The 25100-nt window shown below is 39.2% G+C and overlaps 3 protein-coding genes across 6 annotated transcripts; 1 reads left to right on the forward strand and 2 right to left on the reverse strand.

The window, feature by feature from the left end:
* Positions 1–538: 538 nt before the first annotated feature.
* LOC103975238 (TOM1-like protein 1) lies at positions 539–6084 on the reverse strand. 2 transcript variants are annotated; one of them, XM_009390147.3, is made up of 4 exons: positions 5926–6084; positions 4503–5040; positions 3377–3625; positions 539–1206 (listed from the first exon to the last, which is right to left on the reverse strand). In XM_009390147.3, the coding sequence occupies exons 2-4, from the start codon at positions 5019–5021 to the stop codon at positions 790–792; spliced, it is 1185 nt and encodes a 394-aa protein (XP_009388422.2). In that variant the 5' UTR covers positions 5022–5040; positions 5926–6084; the 3' UTR covers positions 539–789. The 2 variants fall into 2 exon arrangements, with proteins under 2 accessions (XP_009388422.2, XP_018678086.2); XM_018822541.2 differs by having other exon boundaries at positions 5803–5931.
* A 4265-nt stretch (positions 6085–10349) lies between these two features.
* On the forward strand, positions 10350–17621 carry LOC103975237 (inactive poly [ADP-ribose] polymerase RCD1). Of its 2 annotated transcripts, XM_065096783.1 has the most exons (8): positions 10351–10508; positions 10607–10982; positions 12958–14180; positions 14368–14609; positions 14707–14783; positions 15681–15863; positions 15946–16041; positions 17293–17621. In XM_065096783.1, the coding sequence occupies exons 3-8, from the start codon at positions 13111–13113 to the stop codon at positions 17356–17358; spliced, it is 1734 nt and encodes a 577-aa protein (XP_064952855.1). In that variant the 5' UTR covers positions 10351–10508; positions 10607–10982; positions 12958–13110; the 3' UTR covers positions 17359–17621. The 2 variants fall into 2 exon arrangements, with proteins under 2 accessions (XP_009388421.2, XP_064952855.1); XM_009390146.3 differs by lacking the exon at positions 10607–10982 and having other exon boundaries at positions 10350–10508.
* Positions 17622–21357: 3736 nt separating this feature from the next.
* LOC103975236 (probable transcription factor KAN2) lies at positions 21358–24653 on the reverse strand. Of its 2 annotated transcripts, none has more exons than XM_009390145.3 (6): positions 24032–24653; positions 23857–23933; positions 23337–23382; positions 23091–23223; positions 21903–21963; positions 21358–21792 (listed from the first exon to the last, which is right to left on the reverse strand). In XM_009390145.3, exons 1-6 carry the CDS (start codon positions 24606–24608, stop codon positions 21676–21678), a joined length of 1011 nt encoding a protein of 336 aa, XP_009388420.2. In that variant the 5' UTR covers positions 24609–24653; the 3' UTR covers positions 21358–21675. The 2 variants fall into 2 exon arrangements, with proteins under 2 accessions (XP_009388420.2, XP_009388419.2); XM_009390144.3 differs by having other exon boundaries at positions 23328–23382.
* Positions 24654–25100: the final 447 nt, after the last annotated feature.

Below are 25100 nucleotides of genomic sequence, written 5' to 3' on the forward strand. Positions count from 1 at the left end.
CAGCACCTAGGAGCTACTCGAGTACAGCACCTAGGAGCTACTCGAGTGACACATGATTGGATAAGCCTTTAGGGTAGTATCAAGGGCAGATTCATTATTTTATTCTCCAATAGTATCACGTGAACCACTTGTAAAAACTTTTAGATGTTTATAATTTACATCGTCCTGATGAAATGATTATTTGTTGGAAGACTGATGTTTAACCAATTAAGTACATGCCACTTCATTGCAATGATAGATAAAGTAACAAAACAAAAACGACCGGAACTGAAAAGAAGATAACCACGATGAACGTTTACAGAAGCAAATGATACGACCGACTACAACAAAGCGAAAGTGGCAGGGTGAAAGTAACGAGGCCAACGACGGAAGTATTTAAAATATTAGAGAATAAAGAAATCGACAGCACCTTTCCAAAAAGATCAAACAAAATTTCAGAAAAATCACCCAAAATAATATAAGCATGAGATTTTTTTTTTCCAGAAAGAATGTTGGTCCAATCCATTCCAGGATACATTTAAATTCTTCAGTTCTCTGCTTGCTGAACTCCAACTGGCATTCATAAGAAATATGTCTTCATTTACATTAAAAAAAAAAAACCAAGTTTCTCTGTTCGGTGCCGTAACTCTGAAACCAATTTAAGAAAGTAAAGGGAAACCAGATCAACAGAGGGTATGTTTTCCAGCTTCCTATGATGACAAAGCATGAAACTTTGAAATTTGTTAAACAGCGGAAAAACAAACACCACCATCAGCCGCAAATTTTTGCATATAAACAGGAGGTTAACACCTAGAAATTGATCAGATCATCCTTTTTCTCCTGCTGCTTCTTTTTCGGATCCTGATCCTCGGATGTGCTGCCGCCCTTCTTTCCAAAGATCATCTCGTCGAGGTCGTTTAAGATGTCATCGTCTCCACCTGACTTGGTTCTTGAACCTGCTGGTTTTCTGATGAGGGCATCTTCTCTGCTGGCTCGAGGAGACTCGTCAGGTTCCACAGCAACTGGTATCATGGCAGGCACAGGTTCAGACTGCACTACAGGAGGCTTCTTCAGCTCTTCATACTTGGAGAGGACTTTCTGGAGTTCATCATTCACGTTTAGGGCCTCAAATAGCACAGCTTCGTCGTCACCTGCTGTCTCAACAATTCTTTGAACAGTGTATTGACTTTGTTGGCACTGCTGGAAGAGGGTTTTTGTCAAGTCATCCTGCTCATAGAGAGAATATTAGAGACTGACCAGATAATCTCATGACATTTATTTTTAAGTTTCAATATGATAACGCGAAAAAAGAGTTACTCCAAAGCCGAAGTAGTATGCATAAAATTTTTAGAGAGAAACCTTGGAATTACAGCATTATATGGATCTTAGATGTGCTTCAATTCTGCTCATTGTACATTATGATGTCTTTTAAGATTCTCTGGTATAATAGTAAAAAGTTCCGTTAATCAGAAGATTAAAAAGATAATCCTAAATTAAAAGGACATCAATATTTAACATCTTAATATCAATTTGTCTATATGTTCATTGAGTGAGAAGATGATCCACGTTAAGAACTCAAGGTTACTGCAAAGCCTAGTTCAAATAAAGAACATTCTTTAGAAAACATCTGCCAAGTAAACAAAAGAAAGAAAAAAAACTCTGTTTAGGCAAACTAAGCTATCTACATATATTAACTGAATCACCACGCCTTTTAAGTCATAAATATATATAAGTTGTATAAAAGCATATTTGCACAATGTCCAGTGATCTATGTAGAAGAAGAGAACATGTGACAACAACTCACTCTGTAGATTAAGTTAGTTTCACACATCATGTCAGTCAAAGTTTTGGTAGATATTTGAAGGGTCTTAATAATATTTGTTAGGTGCAAGTCTAATCAAGTCGATTTGTACCATTAATCAACACCAACAGAATGCAACATTAGCAATTCCAAGAGCAACATAATGTTGCTCTTAAATTAGACACCTTAAGCAATTTCAGTTTAGAATGCTCAAAGTAGGTTACGGGAATCTGACCAATTGGGTGCATAGCTAAAGTATTAACATATTATTCATGTACCCAAAAAAATACAAGTCTAACATGGAAAAACGCTCTACTAGAGAAGAAAACAGCAACAAAGGTAGACACCCAAATGGAACAGAAATCAAATGAAACTAGTGTAAGAATAACAAACCTGGACTGCTAAATAGTTACCTTCAGTTCAAATTGTTGGACTTAACAGTTTATATGATCTCTGTTGCAAGCGTGCTAGTACAAAACAGAAGCTCCTCAAACACTAGGTACACATTAACATATTGCACATACTTGGGATCATAACAGTCAGCTTACTAGTTTAAAGTTATCTTACAACCATTTTTATGTTGTTTATACAACAAACTAATTCAAAGTAAAATAGTTCAATTAATTTTTCCTGACTTCATCAGTACATATTAACATAACCATATCTGAAATTAAGAATAAAATGAAGCATAACAAATCTAAAAACATCTGCAGAAAGATCGATGGGCCTGCAGTTGAAAGAAAACAGCTCTGGCATCTATCTGTAAAATTTTCAGTAGAAATTTAAAGAAAAAATGCAGAAAAGAAAGATGTGCAAGTAAAATTCTCCAAGAACTCCGATGTAAACAAAGCTTATCTTTTTAAGTATAGGATCAATCATCATGGACTAGCTCTGCCATCACGAGACATAAGTGACAAGAGAAGAAAAAGACAGACAGAGACTAGGTATAGTACAATATTAATCCCTGCAAGAAATGCCCATTTAAAATTCTTTCTTTCCGGCAGTTAAGGTTTTACACAAATTATTCAAAATTTTCATCGTGTTTGATCTCGTAGTGGATGAAAAGACCTATTAAACTGGGTTCAAGATCAGCCGATGTGATGTTGTTCTCTCTTTATACAATCATAGAGCTCAGTAAGGTAGTCACTAATCTCTGGGTTTTACTTGGATTATAAAATTGTAAAAATATGGAACCAGGTTATATATTCAGTCATGTCTCAGATACATATGTTCCATCATTTGCTCCACTCTAGTAATCTTTCACCTATTCTAGGTCACAATAATATCAAATTTCAAAGACACTCTGCTGGTAGTAAAATTATGACAATATCTTCAAACATACAGAACAAGAGACATAAATCAATTTCAGATCAATTCAATATAGTAAATCTTAGAGATGCTTTGACATACTTCCTCAATTACTAGTTAAGTTTTGGTCGTCAACAAGACAAAAATACATACCACCTGAAGACAAATTGCCATCTAGACGAATGTCATTATGAAAAACAAAATAATATAACATAAATCTACCTCCTCTATCGGAAAAAGGTTAAAAAGAAAGCATGGATATTAAATTATGTGATCAAATTAAATCACCTGTAAAGCTTCTTGATGAGGTGAAGAGGACAAAACTGTTGATAGAAGTTCGATACTATTGCGGGCAACATCAAATGCCTCCTTTATTTGTTCAGCAGTAAAACTATGCACAGGAGTATCATCATATGTCTGCTGAGCAACATTGTCATATGCTTCTTCTGTTTCTGAAACTGACCGCGGAGGTGTAAATATTGGAGCTAAGCTTTCGTTATCTCGCCCTGGGAACCGAACGCCTCTAGATTTCAAGCTCTACAAGAGGCAAACAATCCATCATGAACCTGAAACCAATCGATCCGACATCTAGACAAGGCTATGTCCTCATAATTAAATGTCAAATGATTCATCCGATCAATTTGCTCAGTGTATTGAAGAATTTAAAAAGATGACCAGAAAGCAATTTAGTCTATAAATAGAACAATAGAACATTTAACTATCAATAACAAAACTATACTATAAAAGAAGATAAAAGAAAAGGAGAACATCATGCTGAGAGACTGTCTACGAACTCTTTAAGTCAGAATGTCTAGGTTAACAAGTTCGCATCTAGTTTATGAAAGCAAAATATTCATGACAAAATGCAAAATGAAATTTTAAAAACAGTGCATAAAGCTCATATAATCCATGCTAAAGTACAATTTCTTACAAACTTAACATAGAGTGCAGATGCCAAACTTTCTTGCACAAAGAATGATATCAATGATAAAAATGACATCTATCATCTTTTCGCAATAAGTATAATGATGACAACCTATGCATGATATAAGAAGCTTAACAGTAGACCCAGGCCGGACAATGGTCCATACGAACAAATGCTTAATTAGAGGTTGCCTGGAGAATCACATATGATGCCCTCAAGGAACCACAATTTTAGCTACAGGTGCAGGTTGAGTGGTGCTAGAAAGAAATATTCTGATCTGCAAACACTAAGAACAGCTGCCACATGCCAATTATTGATGTAACTAACCGCACGTGAAACTTATAATGGAACTAAGTTATCATAATTGCCACAAGAGATAGACTTTATAACTCCTGGAGTTACAGCAGAACTGGTATAAGAGTGATATTGTAATTGCCTTGCACTTCTGATATAAGAAAATCACAAGTGTTTGTGGTAGGACTTTAGTACCTTGTAAGTTTCCTCATAGACTGGCAAGTACCGAAGTTCATCCCCAGACTCTCCCCATGCCTCAATCATATAAAGAGCCTTATTCCTGTTATTCACAACAGTTTGAGGATCATCGATAAGTTTTACCATCTCATCAAGCACCCGCTCTGCAGCAACCTCAGAAAAAGCTTTCTCACAATTTTTCACACAGGTTTCAAGAAGGACCAAAGCAAGATACTGAACCCTAGGATCCTTCAACATGATTCGTTTTTTTATGCCACGGATGAACTCAATGCTGTTATATTTTTCGCTGTTAATCATGTCACAGATCTCTAGATTGGCAGACCAGTCAGGTCCCTCTAAGTTCTCCGATGTGGCCTCTTCCACAATCTTTTCTGCTTGGTTCTGACCTTGAAATAATTCCTTCATCTTAAAGCTCATAGAACTCACGCCATCTTTCATCTTCCGGCTCACCTCCGCCCCACCAATCTTCAGACGCTCACCAAAGGCACTGACTTTTTCCATCAGATTGTCGCTCATTTTCGTGCTCCAAATTAATCTATAAAAGCAGAAACAGAAAACTATAGATTAAATAAAAGTTAAACAAAACAATTGGAGGTTAGCATTCTCGGAGCACAAGATACAGGATGAGAGATCAATACTCAGATATAATGGAGTATGGACACAGCTTCACAAGCCTTTATTGAATATCCAAGAAAATAAAATTCTTCCGTCCCAATGAGAAGCCATTAAGAAGTTTTAAGAGATCAAAGCTACCAATGCATATTGAACTAAAAACCATAAAGGGAACAGGGAAAATAAACAAAATAATCAATCTCACAGACCAAAGGAAGCAGTAGTCAAAACTTGTACAAATCCTACTGCTACTGACGGATAGAATTGCTGTTACAAGAATTAATGGCAGGCTGGCTTATTAACCTTCCCCACAAAACAAACAAAAAAAGGAAAAAAGAAAACCCATTTTAGGAAGGCATCGAAGAACCAGAGAAGAAACACAAATCGTAATACTAACCATCACGATGGAGACACGACCTTATACTGTCTAAACAGCATCAGTCCTATCTAAAGACTGAAGTAGAAACACAATCTAGGGTTTCGTCAATACATCATACTTGGTTAGCATCATGTTTCCCTCTTTTTATTCTTCTTCTCCTTAAGAACGGCAAGAAAAAATTTTACCAGGAAAAGGTACAACTGGAGGAGCAAATTACAATGGGATTCAAAACGACTGAGTCAACAAAATCGAACAAGACACATGGAGATCGATAAACGATACACGGATAAGAGATCGGTTCTTTACCAGCCGTAACGAGGACCGGAATCAAAGATCAAAACAAGAGATGGTGGACCGAGCGATCAGAATGTTCGCGTGATGCAAATCGAAATAACCGACCAGATCGGGCAGGGAACGGACAGTAATTACCTCGAGGTCGGAAGGAAACGGTGCAGAAGCACAAAGGAAAGGGAAGGGTGAGTTGTTGCCTTCGCCTCTTTTTCTTTTCCGCTGTCTCCCGTCTTCTGGTTCCCTTTCGTCGCTGCTGCTTCCTCTCTCTCACCCTTTTCGCCGTGGAGTCGAAGTCTTCGCCGTTGCTTTTGTAATTTTCTTGCTCCGTTGGTTTCCGATTTTGACCTCGAGCAACATCTTCGCCACGCACCCGCTGGAGCTACCGACCCTACGCGTGCGACGAATGGGAAAGAAAAGGTGGAGCCCGAATGGGACGCGCCGCGGAGTGCGGTGGGTAGACGTCGAAGGTTTGTTAGCATATAGACGTCGGTGCCGGGCTAAGTTAGGCAGGAGGCGATCTCGGCCGTTGGATCAGCCGCGGCTTGCTATCACGAGCCATTGGATGCAATTAGCAGGAGGCGACGTCGGCCGCATGGGCCGGCCCAAAAAAAGGGTAAATCCGGTGAATGGCGGCAGGAATATTATATATACGGTATATATACATTATATATATATATGGTATATATACATTATATATATATATAGTTGGCGGTAAAGATTAGGTAGATTTCATTATACATGTATATGGGTCCACTTCACGTCATCTCTGTCGACGGCAGCAGTTCAACAGCTTCATTCGGGTGGCGTTGGGAGTGTTATTTGGGAGAGCTGCAAAAGTGCGCGTCTTACTTTTACATGTAGAATACCGCAAGCAACAGTAGAATGAGTGATTGATCTGCAAAATTGGCACGCGTTATTTGCGTCCTTGACATCAATGTGATGCTGCTTCTAAGAAACCAAAACTGAAGAGCCAAATAGATGCGTTTCGATATTAATTCCAATTTCATGAATGCAGAAGATGTCTGAAATAATCTTATGGAAACGAGAAGGATATGAATGCAATAGTAATTAGGATATGGTTACACGAAAGAAATTTGATATGGTATATTTTTTTGCACCGCTCACGTGGACCCAAGCAAGCAGATACGATGATATAGATGTGGAATCTCAAGTACGATGTGGTTTACAGCACACATGTGGCGGCGGGCAATCGCTTGCCGCCCTCTCCGTACGAACGACATCATTACAGTACAGCCACCCCGGAAAGCTCGGGACGACACCGCGCAGCGTCGATCCGTGCAGGTCGGTCGACGCTCATATGGAAACTTAACTCGATCGCCCGAGGAGCCAACCACAATAAATTAACCCCGTATGACCAACTCATAGGTATAAAAGCTAATCCTTCCTAATCAGGAAGGGGAGGCACTTCGAATACTCAACTCTCTCTGATTCTACCAAAAACTAATTTAAGCTTTAGAGGGGTCGAGTCGAAAAATCCCCCTTCCGACCCTGACCTGTGTGCAGGGACTGAAGCCCAAGGAGCAGGCTGCCAACCCCTGGGAGCTCCCGACTCGAAAGCTAGAGCCAAAACCCGACCCGCAAGAGGTGGACGATCTTGGGCACCCGGGACAAAACCAAACCGTGCCAACTCGCTCTGCCACGGTGTAAAGGATCCCCATCATTTTGGCGCTAGAAGGAGGGCCTAATGCTTGCACCTCAACCGAGCAAAACTCGCTCTCGAGCCGTGCACCTTGGTTATGAGCTATTGGCTCTCCTACGGGAGGGAGCACTGATAAGGTTATTTAGTCTCACATTGGTTGAGGAGTACGGGAACCAAGGGCTCATAAGTCCACCGGTTCTCTCTTACCCTCAGATGTGCCTTTTGGAGCTCACATGCTCCGAAATGATAAAATTGTATGGGTACGTCCAAAGCGGATAATTCCTCACGAGCCTACGGGCCACACTAATGGTCGATTGACCAATGATCCCTTATTAAGACCTATCTCAACTCAACCCCCAAACCCTGAGGACACTAATGCCCACCTCAATTTAACTCGGGAGCCACCTCGGATAATTAATCGTTACCTCAAAATCATATTTGGTCGAATTCTCTCTAACTCCAAAACCCCCCTCCCCCATACCTGATGTTTCAAGATCGAATTAAATTATACATGATCGACCGTATCAAGACAACAACTTAGGAAGAATAAATAGAGAAGTTAACCTTATAAGACGAAAACCAATATCGATGATCAAATCATAATTTTTTTAATAAAAATACTTTTTAAAAATAAATATAAGATAATTAAATTATATGATCTTGATTATTTTGATTAAGATATATTAAAATTTGATTAAAATTATCGTTCAATAAAAATAAAAAGGAACCCTCGTCTGGTCTCTCAGAAAATATATATACAAATCATAGACTAAAGATCTAAAATATATATACAGATAATAGATTAGAGATAATATTCTCTCACCTTTAATCCTTATTATAGTCATGTGAAAGAGTTGAGAAAAAAAAAAAAGTCTAGTTTCGTATATAGTGTTTTCCTAGTGATCGAATTATGGTGCATTATCAAATCAGACAAAAATAACATTAAAAGGTACAAAAAAATCTGATATTAATATATGATTACCTTATTTCAATTATGACCTTATATTATTTCTTAATTTTATGCTAATAGAGATTTCATCTTAATATATTTCCTAAGTATATCAAATCTTTTTATCTTTGGCAACTGTTACCTTTTTTACTTACTTATGAGTTAAGATATTTATCAATTAAATTAAATTAATTGAAAAATTAAATTGAATGATATATGATATTAAAAAAAATAAATTGAATGATATTTTGAACCCTCAAGTCTTATATACAGTTGCTAAACAAATGTCCTAAGTCTAAAATTCGTCGGATAAAATTTTAAGCTCGAAAGCTGGCAAAGTGAGATAGGTATATTGTGATGCTACAAACTCTTAATTTTCTATATATATACAAAGTTAGTATATAATAGAAAAGTATAAACCATCTTCTCATTCATAATATAAACTCCCTTCTCTGTGTTTAAGAAAGATATTTGTAAACCCCTTTCTCCTCTTTTATGACAAGAGAAGAATCACAAACTTCTTTCTCCTCTTTTAAAATTATAAAAATATATTCTAAATAATAAGTAGGAATCTCTCTCTCTCTCTCTCTCTCTTCAAATTACTTAAGCCTATATTTAAGGATCTCAGATTATTAACTTAAGCATCAAAATGGTTAAATCAAGAAGTCTTTTTTAATCTTAGTCTTCATGTAAGTGGCACATCAGAAGTACAATACTTCCATTTCAAAGTCACCTTAGAGTCATCTCCGATCCACCTCAAAGCCATCTTAGTTTCACTTCGGAGTTTCTTTGAAGACATTTCAAACAATCTTACGTATACGGTTCTCGATCATATTGGGCTAATTAAGATGACAATAACTTTTTCCTCTAATACTAAGATATATAATACAAAATCTTGAACTCTTAATACTTGCTAAGTGAACTTGGAATACTATAATCATTATAATATCTCAAATGTCAATTAAAAATTTTAAAACATATTTTTCCTAAAAATTATAGTATATATATATATATATCTGCTATTTAATAATAATTTTTTGTTAAGGAATGACATTTTATTGGAATAGTCCATATTTTACTATAAATTTGTACATAAACAAATTGATTTAGGAGAAGTCTCTGTCGGACTTATTAAGATACTCAAACACACGTTATTGCCTTTGCAGACGACTTAGTTGAATCAGCAGTAAAAGAAGACTTGGTGTTCTTCTTAACATAATGAATCTATGCCATACATTTGGAAGCATTAGGCTCCAAACACCACTACAAAAATTCCTTCACTCCAAAAGCATATAGATAGGAAAAATATGCTCATCACCTCTCAATTCTAATTTTCTTCATTAACATGAGTATACGTAATACAATCAAAATTCATCAACCATATTAATTGTCATGAATTGAATAGAAATCAACTGTGCTCACAATTCATCTGTCAAACTAGTATGTGTAATTATTTTGCATGCAATAATGTAACCATGTAATTTATTGTACAAGCTTGACCATCGCCTAATTTATGTATGATCTTTATTCATGTGCTTGCCATGTGGGTCACGCTTTCTAAGAAGCCCAGTCCGTCAACGCCACATTTAAATTGGGCTCGTCGGTCGGTCAACATTTATCGACACGATGCGATGTCGTCGTGTGGTGTCCATCCAATTTCGAGGCACACAAACCGTTTGCTCCTCCTCTCCTTTCTGTTGGTCAACCTCTCGGTAAAACTCTGATGGCCACGTGTTCGCTTCTGGAACGTCAAACACCCCGGTCCCCGCTCTTGGACCAAGTAGCGGATCCGGATGCCGAAACCGATCGACGGATGAGATCCAATCACTGTCGATTACAGGGTTTTGAAGCTGGAACTTCGCCGTCGGATCGAGGTATGTCGGTGGAGTTACGTCGTTTGCGTTTGGCGCAAGAAAGCCCGGGCGGACTGCCGACCGTCCTCCGGTATTTGTACTCTACCTTCCTTCTGATCACTGTGTCCTCATCTTCTCCTCGCGTTCTCCCGGATCGAGAAGGTGCGGAAATCACCGCCCCCGGCTACCGAGTTCGGATGAGAGAGAGTGGCCTTCCTTCAGAGATGTATCAGCTAATCGTCTGCCTTTTCCAATTTAGGTATCCGTCCTCCCCTTCCGCTCTCGATTTCCTATCCTCCCTTTGGCTTGATCCTTTTTTTTTCTCTCTTTGTTGTGTTGATCCTGGTCCTGGATTAGGGTTATGGTTTGTATGATTGGGGGAATATTCGCGAAGGAAAGCTGTGATCTTTGTCAGTGATTGCCTGATTGGTCTGGAATCGAGTGATCAAGTCATCTTTGATGGGATTTGGTATATGGTCATGATGCGTATTGATCAAGAGGGTCAATTCTCTTGTGAATTTCACATGCATGACCGTTGATTCGCTGCTATCTGGGATTGCCTGAATTTTGTCTGAAATATTCTGTTAGTTGTCGCTGGTGTTGGAATTTGTGCTACATCTCATAGTATCAATGTTTGCTGCCCATCCGTGGAAAGAAGAATCAATTACTTGAATTAACATAGCATTTTGTTGATGTTGGATGATTGTTTGTGCTTGATTCCATGTAGAGACAGGTTAGGATTTGTGATGATGATGTTTGTTTTTTTTTTTTTTTTTACAGTTTCAACTTTGTCAGTGCAGACAAAGAAGCGACTTTGCTTGTCTGATTGGCATCTTTATGTTACGATCGAATTCTTGCCATTTATTGTTAGCGTCCGATTTTATCTAAGATGGATGATGCTCAGATGCTTGAAAAGCTGTTTGCATTATTTATAAGATTGTAATCCGTGGTTTACTTATGCACTATCGTTACATGTTAAATAACTTATTTAAAAGAACTGCATGCAGAGATATTTGGGGAAATCAGCAGATGTGTCAATGCATCTGATTTGTAACAGCAAAGTTACTTGGATTTTGCAGTCAGGTTAGAATATATGGTACTGGTATGACTAGTGCTTAGCCTTCTATATAGTGTGGGCTGTGGTGGTGAGTGGAAAATGCAATAAAGCAAGGATATTTTGGGGTTATCAGCCTGTTTTTAATCTTTGTTGACTACGAATGCCTCATAGAATTAAGAAAGTGCAGTGGCACATTTTTAGCCATGTGGCTGTAAATAATGGATCCTTTGGAATGGGAATTATGAAACTGCACCTGTAAAGGGATTAGTTGGAGAACATAAATCTTCAATGTTCTCTCTTTATAATAGCAAACTGTTCAGGATTTTTGATAGACCAGTAACGGAGGATGCAGGGTGTCAGGGACAGAAAGGAAACATATCTTCTTTCCGCTTGGCCTGTGTTTTGATTTGACTCTCTTGATTCCTGTGTTGGAGATGTTGATATGTGGTTTCTACATTTTTTTCCAAGATCATTCATACAAAGAATTAAACCCTGCCGCTTCTCTTTGGTTGCCTATTTTGGCATACCATCTAATTGTGCCTTTTGTGGTTATTGATTGTTATTGTAATTATCTCTTTCGCTGATCAAACATGGTTCATATTACCATTAGAATGCCTTCATACTGGTGGTATTGGTCACAGGCTTTCATATGTAGCTATGAACCTAGGCTTGTACTCATGTATATCAAGTTGGGAGTTGTCTTGCAAGTCATTAAAAAGAAAATAAGTAAAGATGAAAAATGAGTTTTGAAAGATTGGTGATCTTGTTATCGATCATCTTCCCTTCTTGATGTGCTTAACTCCTTATTATGATTTTTGTTGCTGTTGTCTAGACTCTTCTTTAAATTTTGTTTATCATTGTAGCTCGCAGACATGACACTTTCTAGTACTTAGTGATGATACATACAACTTTAGGAGCATCTCAATATTGGTTATGCCCAAAAATTTACTGTTGTGGGTGGGTGATCTTATATGTCATAATATACTTGAAAATTGTGGTGGAACAATAGCATGCGAGTGTAGATATAAGTTGAGCTTTTCTTGTTCTTTAACTAAGAGAAGAATTGTAGATATATGTACAAATGGATAGTTTCCATTTTTCAATGGCATAGACTTTTACAATGACTACATTAATGCATTCACTGGAATTGTATGGTTTTCTTCCTCTCCTTGTTAGAAGCATGATGATTAACTTGATATGCCTTTATATTCATATATATAACAGCATAGAAATATTTATTTTCTTTTTAATTTATATTTGGGATGCCTTCACATCCAAATTGTCCATGATATTCTGATCTATAAATGAATTTCCAATAGATCCATAAGTCTTCTTGGTCCATTCTGTACGACTTAATAGCCATACTTCTCTATTTTTTTTTATTTGATGTGCTATTTTTTGGACTAAATGCTTATTATTTGTCACCATTATTTAATGAGGCTTCTCCTTTGTATAAAGGGGAGTCTTTCATCACTGTTCTTTTACATTTTTGTTGCTTTCTTTGGTCTGATCTGATTATTGCTACTGAGATGTAAAAACATTTTCCATAGATATTATTGCTATGCGGCTTTTGTATATTTCTTTATTTTTCTAGGTATTCTAATAGGATTACTCTATAAGTGCATCTTGAATATTTTGGATGCTTTTGCAGGGAAACCTTGTTCACTGTCTTCCCAGACATGATATTTTCTGGTTATTCCCCAATGCACGGTTTTCTGTTATTGTAAAAAGTTGGCAGGCTTCGTGGAGAAAATTACATTGATAAGCATTAGTCAGTGGTTTGCAACTCTTTTTGTGAGTAAAAATGGAGTATTTGAACGTAAAGGTGTTGGATAAAGGCAAAAACTGTGATCTCAAGAGAAAGAGAAATTCTGATGTTTGTTCCATTGACATTGGCCATGGCTTGGTAGCACATCAGCCTATTGTAGGTCAATCCTCTTTAAGGGCCTGCACGAGAACCAGATGTAAAACCAACCTATGTTGCTCTCCTGAGAACCATATTCTCAAGAATTATCGCAATTTCACACAGAGTGGGTTACCCCAGCAGGTTCTGTTTTATGAGAATGGTGAATGGAATGATTTTCCAGCAAACATTGTCAGTTTGGTACAGGAAGAATTTAAATCAAAGAAAGCAATTACAGAAGTAGGTTATCGGAATCAGCAATGTTTGTTAGATTTCATTCACATGGTTTGTGTAGTTCTGCATACAGGTCTGAAGCCATTAGCATGGATTGATGATCATGGAAAATGCTTCTTTCCAGAGTCATCAAATAGATGCCATCACTCTGACAAAAAAATTCAGGCTTACATGAGTTCTGAATCAAATGGGATACATGGAAACAACACTCATTTTGAGATTTCCATCAATGAAGCTGAAAGCTCAAGTTCAGTAGCTGATGATGAGATTATGTCTAATATCAAGAGGGTCAAGTGCGAAGAAAATTTTGTCAGTCATCAGAATATTTGGTCTCCAGGCAATGAAGTAGTAGGAGAAAATGAACCAGGTTCTATTTTCCCTTTAGATATCCCTGCTTTTGGAACATTTCAAGCATCTGCAGGTGGTCATCGTGTTAGTTTGGTGCAGGATATGTTACTCCAAGGGTTGGGAAAGTTTATTGATGCAAAGGATATTGTTGGAATACTTAGGACTCCATTGAGAAATGATTTAGGTTTAGATCGGTTTGATCTTTTTCAGAAGCAGGTTGAAGTCACTAAAATGGCGCGTGGCAATGCAAATGTCCGCTATGCATGGCTTGCTTCTTCCAAGGATGCAGTGGAGGAGATGATGTTACATGGAATTCTGAAGCGGTCTATGCAGAAGTGTCTTTATGGCAATGGCATTCATCTCGCCCCTGCAAATTGCTCCAACATCTGGTAAGGTTTTGCTTTGACATAACATTCATCATGTTTGTGCACCTTCAGGAATACCTTAATTTTTGTCAGGGAAGGCTGTCAATAGTTTCTTATCCTGATTACTGTCTGCTCCTGTTTCTCTTCTTGGAATTTTTTTATCGATAGTCCATTGTGAAGAACTATGACTTACTTGCATATGCTATTACAGTACCAGCTACTCTGATGTTGATGAAAGTTGCGTTATCCACCTTATGTTGTGCCGCATTGTAATGGGAAATGTGGAACTTATTCACCCTGGATCTGAACAGTGTCAACCTAGTAATGAAAACTTTGACACTGGTGTAGATGATCTTCAAAAGCCAAGGCATTATATTATATGGGACATGAATTTGCTTACCCATGTCTATGCAGAATACATAGTGACTTTTAGGGTGACCTCCAAAGTTAAAGGTAATGCTGTTAGTGTGCTTTCTTTGCATGACTATAGCTTTCTTTTTGAAAATCATCAATAGGATTTTGAAAAGATTGTATGTTTATGTGATTGCAGAATGTTTGCTTGGGAAGGAAAGTATATATAATGTATCTGCCCTAAAAAATTCTAGTCCATCTCACTGCTTATTACAGGTGTGTTCTACAATCAGATATTCCTCCATATTTTATAGAAACTCTGCACTTGGAATGAGGTTTGAGTTGAGAAAAGTTTGGTTGTTCCATAAATAGATTCTTTGTCTGAACACATGGAGATTTAGGATTTAGGATGCTGAAAGTTTATGTATTGCATACATGTCAGATATGTAGGATACTTTTGGATACATGTTAGATATTTTATTTGAAATATCAAAACTGTAAATTAATTATCAAAGTTTAGATACTTCTAATATACTTAGGTGATATTGAATAGATAATATTAGGGGAACTTGTTTCTCTTGGATGTAGATTTTATATTATAGAGATGAATACAAGATTATGTAGATTAATTATATATATATTTATTTATTTATTTATTTGTGTGTGTGTATATATTGTATCAATCATCAAACAGTGTGGAGAAATTCTGTGTTACCAAAAGCGTATGTGCAGAAATAATAGTTAAGTGCTTACTATTTATCATGATATATCAATACCTGTTTATAGATTATAGACAAATTTCAAGCTTTGTTGTATACTATTATATTATCAATCCATATCAGATCTGTATAAATATTCCACATCCATATCTGTTTTTCATGGCTATTGACATTTGTATGTTCTAGTGTTTTTACTATTTGTGGACGGGAGGAAATCAAAATTTTATTTTAAGTAATTTCATTTTGAGATCTTACTTTGTGCAGCTGATAATTCATCAAAATTTGTATGACTGGAATGGTTGATTGATCATTTGTCAATTCTGTTTTCTGTGATATCCAGATTTAATATTTGCTAATGCAGCCTTTTTTTCTGCATCTGAAGTGTTTTTTTGTCTTTTAGTTATCAGTGAATGCCTGTTATCATTGTTGTTATTTTCCTTTTTTTTACCTTCAGGATAAGACTTTTGAACCATCTCCAGCCTTGGGCAATCATTCTCAAGTTCCTGTGTCAACAAGAACACCTCCAAGAATTCCAAGTTCACCATGGATGCCCTTTTCAATGTTATTTGCAGCCATTTCAACTAAATTGCCTCAGGGGGACATGGACCTGGTTCACACTCATTATGATGACTTTAAGGTCTAAACAATTCACTGACAAGTTGTGTTATTTACTCCTGAGCTAATCTGGCCTCCTAAATAGTTACTGTTTTTTCTACCAGAAGAGAAAGATAAGCCGAATTGACTTGGTCAAGAAGTTAAGGCAGATAATCGGGGACAAATTGTTGGTTTCTACTATAATGAGGCTGCAACAGAAGGTTTGATTTTCTTTATTTTTTTTTATAAATGCTGCAAATGAGTGAAGCTGCAAATAGAATAGGCCGAGTCCTGTAACTAATCAAACCACTCTTTTAAGTTTTAAGTTTACACTTGCTGGTTTGTTTTGATCCTATTCCTTATTCACACCATTCAGTCCTAGCCCATGATAATGAACAGAGTCTTTGGCTTGCTCAAAGAATTTTGTTGATGACTATTACTCCAGTCGTCTTCCATGTCTCTCAACTTTTCTATTCTTTGTCTATGTACATCACCTTTTCCCTTCCTGTGACCATTTGGAGTCACTCTTGGTCTACTAGGGCCACTAATGAGGCAAACCAGAAGTTTCAGTGGAGCATCCTAGATGTTGTGTCAAGGTTGCACTATGAATTTGCATGTCTTTATCACCAAGGGTTGAATTTTCTCACTTGTGGCAACGGTTCCATCCTGAATCAACTTTGAACTCCATTTTTGGGCTTTTTTCTTGATTGTTTGTTGACTGACAAGCACATATACATTTCAGATATAGCAAGTAGAGTGAAGTGGTATCCATCTAGCTAGAGGTTCTGAAGTTTTTCACTGTTAGTTTCCTACTTGTATATGACCCTTAGTCCATCTGCAGTCTCTCGTTGTGTCAGCCGAGCTACCTTATGCGTTGTATAATTTTTTTATAGATTTCAACTCCAGGCATATCCTGCCCTTTCAGTGTTTCAGCTTGATAATTTCTCCACAATACTAGTAAATCAGCTTACTTAACAATCTTCAGCTGACATCACAATTAGTAAATCTGATTTCCTATTTTGTTTAAGGCTTTTGTTGCAGATGATTTGTTACTAGTATCAAAGGTCAAGGCATCCTATCTTCTTGTGTTCTCATATACAGATGAGAACAAGTTTTTATAAGTCAGTAAAGCAGGCTGTCAATATCTTATGACGTCTTTAACTAAAGTTTGCTCATTAGCAGTTTTTAATAAAGGAGCAGCCATGATTGTCAATATCTAAAGCAACTTCTCTAAAGTTGCTCACTAGGAGTATTTACTAAAGCAACCACCATGGTTGTCAATATCTCAAATGACGTCTCTCACTAAAGTTGCTTATTGACAGTATATATATATAAATATATATATTCTCAGTCATCATATTGCTCTCTTCTCATGAAGTCATCACCATTTGATTAGAGTGTTAAAAAGAGTATGGGATGGAAGAGTCTTTTGCATGGTGTAATAACTCCATGGTTCTGTTGTTCTCTTGCAGTTACCACCTATGGCCAGACACGAGCCACCAAAGTCCTGGTCTCGTAACTTGCAAAACATGTCTTGACAAGGTGGAAGCATGGAGCTGTCTGTGTGTGGTCTCGCAAGTCTCACTCACATTTGAAGTAAGTTTGCTGGTTTCAGCACTCACTCCTTACGGTAGGTTTACGATCTAAGAAACTTGTTTCAAGCTGTGTACTCTTTGTAATAATAATGCCTGTCTCTGTTGTGTATCATTTGGCTCGCTTGATGTAATTGTAAAGTGGGAGTCTTTTTTGGCCTATCAAACATATGATATCTATGTGAAATCTCTCTCACCTTCTCTCTGTATGATAAGCCTCCGAAAATTAAAACCCATGCTGCTTGTGTAAGTTTGCCTTGTCTTTATTATGGAGACTGTCAACTCTCACAGCAAGCAGGTAATGGGAGGATTATGTTCCTGTCCCTGCAAATCATATAGCTTAGCTAAATGAACACGTTCCTAACGCTGGCAATCATTTACTATCTTAATCTGTAGATCCTTCTACGTATTCACCGAGGAGTCATCTCCACAGAATGCAAAACCACAGTATGGTCAAATCAGGATCCTCATGTGAACCCCTCCGTACAGGGCCGGCCCTACCTACATTAAATGCAAACCAGCAGGTGAATCATATATACGTGAATCAAATTCCTCACCCGGTTGCTGTGGTACTTATTCTAACTTGCAGCAAGGAAGAAAGAGAGGAGAAGAGAGAGAGAGTGACAGAGAGAGAAGAAAAGAAAAGGGGGACCAGAGGGAAGAGTAAAGAGGAAGAAGAAGTAGAAGAAAAAATGAAATGCGAAAAAGAGGAGGGTGGGTGAGTGTGCGTGCATGTACGCGTGAGACAGGGCCTTGAATGCGGGGCGGACAAGGAGTGGGTGGTCGCGTCGCCATCGCAGGATGCGAAGCCCGAGCTACCACCACCCTCCGTCCTGCTCGCCGATGTGATGGGACGAAACCCGCCCACGCCTGCCTGTCTCCCTCACCCCGCCCATTCATCTGCCAATCATAATGCAATCGAGTGCCTTATCATTTATTTCCACCCCCCCCCCCCCCCTCTTTCTCTCAATCTCTTTCCTCCTCTTATCCTCGCCTTCTTTCTCTTCCTCGCTTCTCGTGACATAGAAGTCTATATGTAAGTGTAAGCTTTGCAGGTGTTACTGTTCGGTGGCAGTGCGATGCATTGATTTGGGGTGACCGTTTCGGAACCGAGCGAATGAGTGCTTGCATCTTCCCATGTCATCGTTTTCTGCTGCTGCTCCTGCTCGATGTGTGTGTGTGAGAGAGAGCGAGAGAGAAGAGGATGACACCGTTTTGAACTCCCCCGTGATTCTCGCATAATTGGACTCATATGATCAGGGAGGGAGGCAGAGATGCAGCATTGCTGCCACCGTTTCCAATCAATTAATTGCAATCTGCTACATGTACGTAGCTGACTTCCCAGCAAACCTCCAAATTGCTACCCAGACGTAGTATCTCTCCATATATATGATATGTATATAATCTGTATCTGACTGCTTTTGCGTATATATTATTATCTGTCCCATTACAATGGAAACTCTCTTATGTTTCCTATTCCCCACCTAAACCCTACCATTATGACTGCTGAGGAATGAAATCACATAACTCAAATGTAGACGTGTTCTTCATTTTGTGGAGGATTTGAGCTCCCACAAATGATCCTTGCAGGCCCTCCACCAGCTTGCAGGCTACGTCAAGTCAATTCAGTGTGATGGTAACCTATTGATACCTCTACATTCCCTTCACTATCCTCACTGGCCTTTTCCTTATATTATTTGCCACATCGGTTTCTCTCTCTCTCTCTCTCTCTCTGCCTTTGTCACCTCGCTCTCCTCCAAACGTATAACTATTCGAAGGAGAAAACGTTGTCATAAAATGAATCCCATCTTGGAATATATGCCAGTCTTGTACCTATCTTGCTGAAGAAATACTACTGGAGAGAGAAACACACAACCCACTCCATACCAATCACAACTCAAGTACGCATCATTTTTCATCCCTTCTTTTCTCTTCCTTCCTCTTTCTCCATACGATACCTTTGATCATTTTGACTCGACCAGTAAGAGGACATGCTTGGACGGGCCCACGTCGAAGGAAAGCAAAGGATCAAAAGGTTGGATGTGTGCATGATGCTCCCCTGTGTGTATGTAAAAGCTGTATGGGAAGGCTAAAGCTACAACACAGACACACAGAGAGAGAGAGAGAGAGAGAGAGCAAGAGAGGCGTGCATGCAAGGGGTTGTCAGTTCCAAACAGGAGAGCGAAGACATCTGATCTGATATATGTGAAGCGGCCGCTGCCATGGACAGGATCTGACGTCGTCGTTCACTTCCACGACATGCAGGTTTGTCAGCATACATAAAGTCGCTTTCTTTCTTCGGAGCGACAGCCAAGTCGATGTAGCAGACGAGATGGCAAGGCATCATTCACCAATTACTTGTCTTTTCTTTAGTTTTCGTGAAGTAACCCCGAATACCTCTTGCAGTCCTCCATGAATCTTTAATTCTACTCAAGATTTTGGTTCATGTCATCGAGCGTCGAATTTGGATACATGCTGACATTTGGGTCCTGCTGAATGCAACCTTCACGGTAGGATGTGACGGGCAGTGAGAGGAGGATCCAAAAATCAAAAGAGAAAATTACTCTAAAGTTCATAGAGAAATATTAAGCTATTTATCATGTGAGATCAATTATAAATATCATCATCTCTATACACTCTAAAGGGAAGAGGATCATCAAAGTATTTCTCCTCCCTTTCACATCTAAATCTAAAGATACATGAGATATTTATAGAAGCGTCAAACCTTAATTTTTAGAGTTTTCTTTCTTCACGAGGACTCCTTCTCATACTAAGATTCTTTATCCTCGTCGAACGCTGACTTAAGGAACTCCAAATGACTTCAAGCAAATCCTAAAGTGTTAACTCTAAAAGCCACTCTCTTTCTCACTCAGGTTAATCCAATTACCGAAGAAAGACTCTCTCTAATTTTTCTTCTTTATGGAAGCTTCCTATCTTACCTTAAAAGAAAATTAATGTTGTTGGATAAGAGATGACACGCCCTATTTTCTTATAGTTACGACAAATATAGAGTCTTTATGAGTCTGACATCGTATGTGCCATACAATATAAACATCAACACATTTGGTATTTAGTCGCATAACTTGGAAAGGGAAAGTGCATGGGCCACACATGCGACATTTCTTCCAGCCACATATGTGCTACTCCGCACTACATCCATCCATATATATGATTTCAAGCTTAATGCAGAGTGGTGAAGGAATAACATTGTGTTTGATGAAAGATGCTTTAGGTGTTTTTAGCATCTCAAAGTAAACCACAAGTGGGTTAAGTGGGATTGAGCCAATGCACACAAGGTTAAAAGATGAAGACCAAATGAAGTCCCAAAGCATGCAACATAATGATAGGTGAAAGTTGATTGCTAGACTCTAATCTGCCTTCAATCTCCAGCTCTGCAACCTTTGATCCTGACATACCTGCATTGCCTTTGCAGATACATTCATTGTGTCTCACTGGAATATAACCTGGCATTATGTTTCAGTGGTATGGCATTGCTAGGAAGAAACAAGAAGAAAACCAAGCTGTTGTAATTAATCATTGACTAATAATAGTGTAAGTTCCTTACAAATTAATCTTAGTGAAGAATAATTGGGAAACATTTGCTGAACAAAAGGAATGCCAAATAGCTTCTAGCTGGGATTTACAAGCTCATGTTATGGAATGAGATGTCAAGTTATGTATGTTATTTGAGTAAACATCGGTTTTAGCTGCATGTTGGAGATCTAATTAAGATTACTATCATCGAGTACTGGAGAGGCAGGTTTTTAAGAGTAGGAAGGCCAAACAAATTGGAATTAGGGGAAAGGAGGATGATGATATTATATATGATGAGTTCTTATTCCACAAATATATATGTCCTGACGACAACAATTTAGAGCATAATAACCTTTCACTTTGCACTTTGTCGGGGAACTATAAAAGCAAACTCGTGCATGTGCAAGCGAATGAAGTAACCCAATCCTTTCTTGCTTTTATGACAGTTCTAAGAGAAAAGAGAGACTCGTCTTCTTCTTCTCAGTCTTAACAGCTTGTATCAGTAGACCCATATGATATCCAAGTGGAGCATGGCCTTTGGACAAGCTCTTTCAGCTTTGAAAAGCTCTTACTCGCCCCACACACACTAATGTCCCCTTTTCCTTGCTTTTCTGCCTCAATGGTCTCCTTGTCTTTCTCTCTTTCCTTTGATATGATCTTGGTCTCATGGGTGGTACCTGATTTCATGTGATCACATCTGGTCATACCATGTCTTGCCGGATGACGACTCTAGATGCAATGTGGCCTTCCCAAGGTAAACTCAAGATTGGGCTTTTCCGTGTTCCTCTCCGAGAAGCTTGACGAGTTCACGTCGGGCACCATCTCGGATCCTTTTGATTGCATGTCCTGCACAGAAAAAAAAAAAGTGGATGCCATTCTTTTCATTCGCCATCTTGATTTTCTCAAGCAAGCGAAGGCTACTTGTCATGTAAAATGATGGGATCAAGTAGTGTGACCTCGAAAGAATTTACGCTCCACGCGGTGGAATCGCTCGGTCTATCGAGGAAGCAGCCTCCCCTGCTGCCCAAAAACCCATCACCAAAACAGAAGATTTCCGCATCACTAGTAGTCCATTGCAAGATAATTCAAGGAAAGAAAGTTGTCTTTCACTATTTGCTCGGTGTGAATTGCTTGCTTTTCTCAGCTTTGCGCATTGAACTAAAGTTGAACCCCCCCTCCCCCCCCCCCCCCATGTGGTGCCCATTACCCATTAGGACAAAGTGCAGTGAAGTTTCACAAGGCTTAGCTTTAGCACCAAGAATGCAACCTCATAGAGAAAAGAAAGAATATGAAGTTGGTAGGCTTAGATACACAAATCTCCTAAAGAAAGTTGGGGTGTGCTTCTTGAATTTGTGGGGGGTAAGTAATCTCTTTAGTCCTTCAAGCTACTCAAGAAGATCATTAGACCATTATGGGGTTCGATGTTCACCTGTTCCTAGGCAGATGGAACAAAGTTGTGATCTTTTACTGCTTTTTGTGAGCACTTAGATGGAGACCAATATTATAGATAAAGAGAGAGAATGAAGAGAACTTGTAGCTTTGCCTGCCTAAAGTAGATAGATCATTGGGTCTTGTCACTGTAGTGGCAAGATTTCTTATTATGTTATTCTGGTGGCACTCATCCTTTTGACATTCAACCATCATATAATATTCTCTTTGTTCTTTCAGTGTAAATTTACTGTAAAATACCTATTTCCAGTTTATTTCATATAAGGCTAGCAGTTGACAAGAAAGAGCATAGAGGAAGGAAGACAGAATGCAACTATCGAAATGCATACATATGTTTGAGTGTCTGATGGTTTAGTGTAAGATCTGAGATCTACAGATGCACAAACCATTTAGTTCTGTGGACACTGAAGACTCTTTGCTTGCTTTGGTAAGTGAAATCAGGTGGCGATGTGCTTCTTTTCTTTTCAAAATAAAAGAAGAAAAATCTTCATTTCATTGGATATAATTACTGCATATTGACATGAGAATTTGCTGATGTTCTTATTTATGCAATAAAGAATTCATTGCCTCCAGAGAACCTTCTTCTTCTTCTTTTTTGCTGAATATGAAGACTAAGCATACATCTCTGACTAAAAATGTTTTTTTTGCTGTAAGGAAATTGAACAGAAATAAACCAGACGAAGCAATATCATCACCTGGAAGAATTGCTCCATAAGCCATAATCATCTGTGCCCGTATCTTCAGTAGACCTCGCTCGTTGACCGGAAGCTTCTGTTCCCTGGATCTCAGGCAAGTTGTCATCAGAAATCTCTATAGGTTCATTTTGCCCTGGGACAAGGGAAATATGAGCTCGAGAATTGAAGCCACATCTTGATGCATTATAATGACTGAAATAAGAAGCAAATTGGAACCCCGAAGAAAGGGAGGAAAACCTGCGATACCAGAGGAAGCTGCTTGTCTATCGGTCGTCTTCACGGTCCGATACATCTGCAATGATGCACATAAAAAGCTTCAGGAGAGTTAGCAAGACACTTGTATGATCAACACAGTATTGGATGATTTAGGGCATATCCGACGCTTGATGTGGAGCACTTATTACCATGTACCATAAACAGCTCCACAAAATAAATGGCAAGGAAGTATCGGTGGCTGTACTTTTATTATGTATCATTAAAGATTTGGGTTTGATTTGAGAAGGAATTTTGTGTTTTTGTCTCTATGATCAATAAGCTAGAAGCTTGCAGAACCCACTGTCGTCTGGGAGAAAGGAAGGAGATCAGATAGAGAGAAGAACCCTGCTGTCTTCTTTCGAGCGTGATCAATCTTGAAGAACCATTCAAGAGTTTCATTTCTTACGGCGGGGAGAAGAACTGGGAAGTAGTTGACATCAAACGGAAGAAGAGGAGAAATCCAGTAAAGCTATGGCCGGTCGGAGACCAGTGTCGAAAGTAAGCTCGGTACCTGTAGGTGAGATTTCACATGAGCCAAGGTGAGATCTTTGACGTCCATGAGCTCAAGGACTGACTTGGGTGTTGCTCCTAACATCCAAGCGGCACAGCAAAGTAATGATTTCAGTACGCGGCAGCGAATCATGTCTGCAAGGGAGAAAGAAGAGAAGGATCCACATCTTACGCACTTTCATGGCCTCCCAGTAGCTCCACCGCATGGACGAAGCGGGCGTGGAGCGTGGTCGTCCACCGCATTCTTGGGGCTCTCATGCTTCGCTTGGCAGGGAAGCGCGGCAAGAATCTCGAGGTCGACCTCGACGATCCCTGCGCCGCCGAGTCACATGAATGTGGCTGGTGGTGGTGTTGCTGCTGCTGCTGTTGGTTCTCGAGGAAGTGGAAGGCTGCAGGAGGGTTGTGGTACACGGGAATTCCCCTTATCGGCATTAGCAGACCGAGATCCTGGCGGTATCCTTGGTGAAGCACCGGGTGGTGCTGATGGAAGTGGAGGTGGTGGTGGTGGTGGTGGCCTCTGTTGGTGCCGTGGGTCTCCGAGGCACTTTGGTTGGCTAAGGAGAACTCAAAGCCGGCGTTGTCAGCCTTGGCCATGGATGGCGCGGTGTCGCTTTTGTCGGAGGACTCTATATCTCTCCAGCAAAACCCTAAGTCAAGATTCTCATCACTCGTCCTGCTCCAGCTTGGCGTGGGCTTGCTACTAGGAGGACTAATTTGCAGCGACAGGTCAGGCTGTGCCGGGAAAAGCTCCATGTTAGTTTTTCCTTCTCCCCCCCTCCGCCTCCCTCCCTCCCTCCCTCTGGATCTTATCCTTCTCCTTCTCTACCCGGTAGCAGCACTACTTATATACAGGTTTGGTGCCGAACGATGCGAGAGGAGGGTGAGCATAAATGAGTCCGTGTCTGCTGGGGGAAGCGATAACTTGTACAGGAGTCGTGATCAAAGGTGGGAAGAGATGAGTTGTAAAAGGACCGTATGGTGTGAAGTGAAAGTTGTGGATTCTTGATAGCTTTACAGAGGAGGATAGGAGAGGAGAGGGATGCGTGCGTGTGAGAGGTGCGCTCGTGTGCATGAGGATCTTTAGGTCCATCCATCCACACCATCAAACTGGAATGCGATTGCGATGGGCTTCTCATCGGGTGGGTTCTTCATGGACCTCTCTCTCTCCATGCATACGACCTATTACTTGCTTCTCCTGAAAACCGAGCGTATGATAGATAGATAATATGATGCCCTCCCGGCGTG

The sequence above is a fragment of the Musa acuminata genome, chromosome BXJ2-2 (genome assembly GCF_036884655.1).
Source record: "Musa acuminata AAA Group cultivar baxijiao chromosome BXJ2-2, Cavendish_Baxijiao_AAA, whole genome shotgun sequence".
Taxonomy (NCBI): Eukaryota; Viridiplantae; Streptophyta; class Magnoliopsida; order Zingiberales; family Musaceae; genus Musa; species Musa acuminata.

Coding starts and splice junctions, on each gene's coding strand:
- LOC103975238 (XM_009390147.3), bottom strand. CDS start 5,021: ATGAGCGACAATCTGATGGAAAAAGTCAGTGCCTTTGGTGAGCGTCTG. Junction 3,626..4,502: donor TCTATGAGGAAACTTACAAG/GTACTAAAGTCC, acceptor TGCCTCTTGTAG/AGCTTGAAATCTAGAGGCGT. Junction 1,207..3,376: donor CTCATCAAGAAGCTTTACAG/GTGATTTAATTT, acceptor CTCTATGAGCAG/GATGACTTGACAAAAACCCT.
- LOC103975236 (XM_009390144.3), bottom strand. CDS start 24,608: ATGGAGCTTTTCCCGGCACAGCCTGACCTGTCGCTGCAAATTAGTCCT. Junction 23,224..23,327: donor AGCTTCCTCTGGTATCGCAG/GTTTTCCTCCCT, acceptor CCCTTGTCCCAG/GGCAAAATGAACCTATAGAG. Junction 21,793..21,902: donor GGAGCGTAAATTCTTTCGAG/GTCACACTACTT, acceptor TTTTCTGTGCAG/GACATGCAATCAAAAGGATC.
- LOC103975237 (XM_009390146.3), top strand. CDS start 13,111: ATGGAGTATTTGAACGTAAAGGTGTTGGATAAAGGCAAAAACTGTGAT. Junction 14,181..14,367: donor GCAAATTGCTCCAACATCTG/GTAAGGTTTTGC, acceptor ATGCTATTACAG/TACCAGCTACTCTGATGTTG. Junction 14,610..14,706: donor GGTGACCTCCAAAGTTAAAG/GTAATGCTGTTA, acceptor ATGTGATTGCAG/AATGTTTGCTTGGGAAGGAA.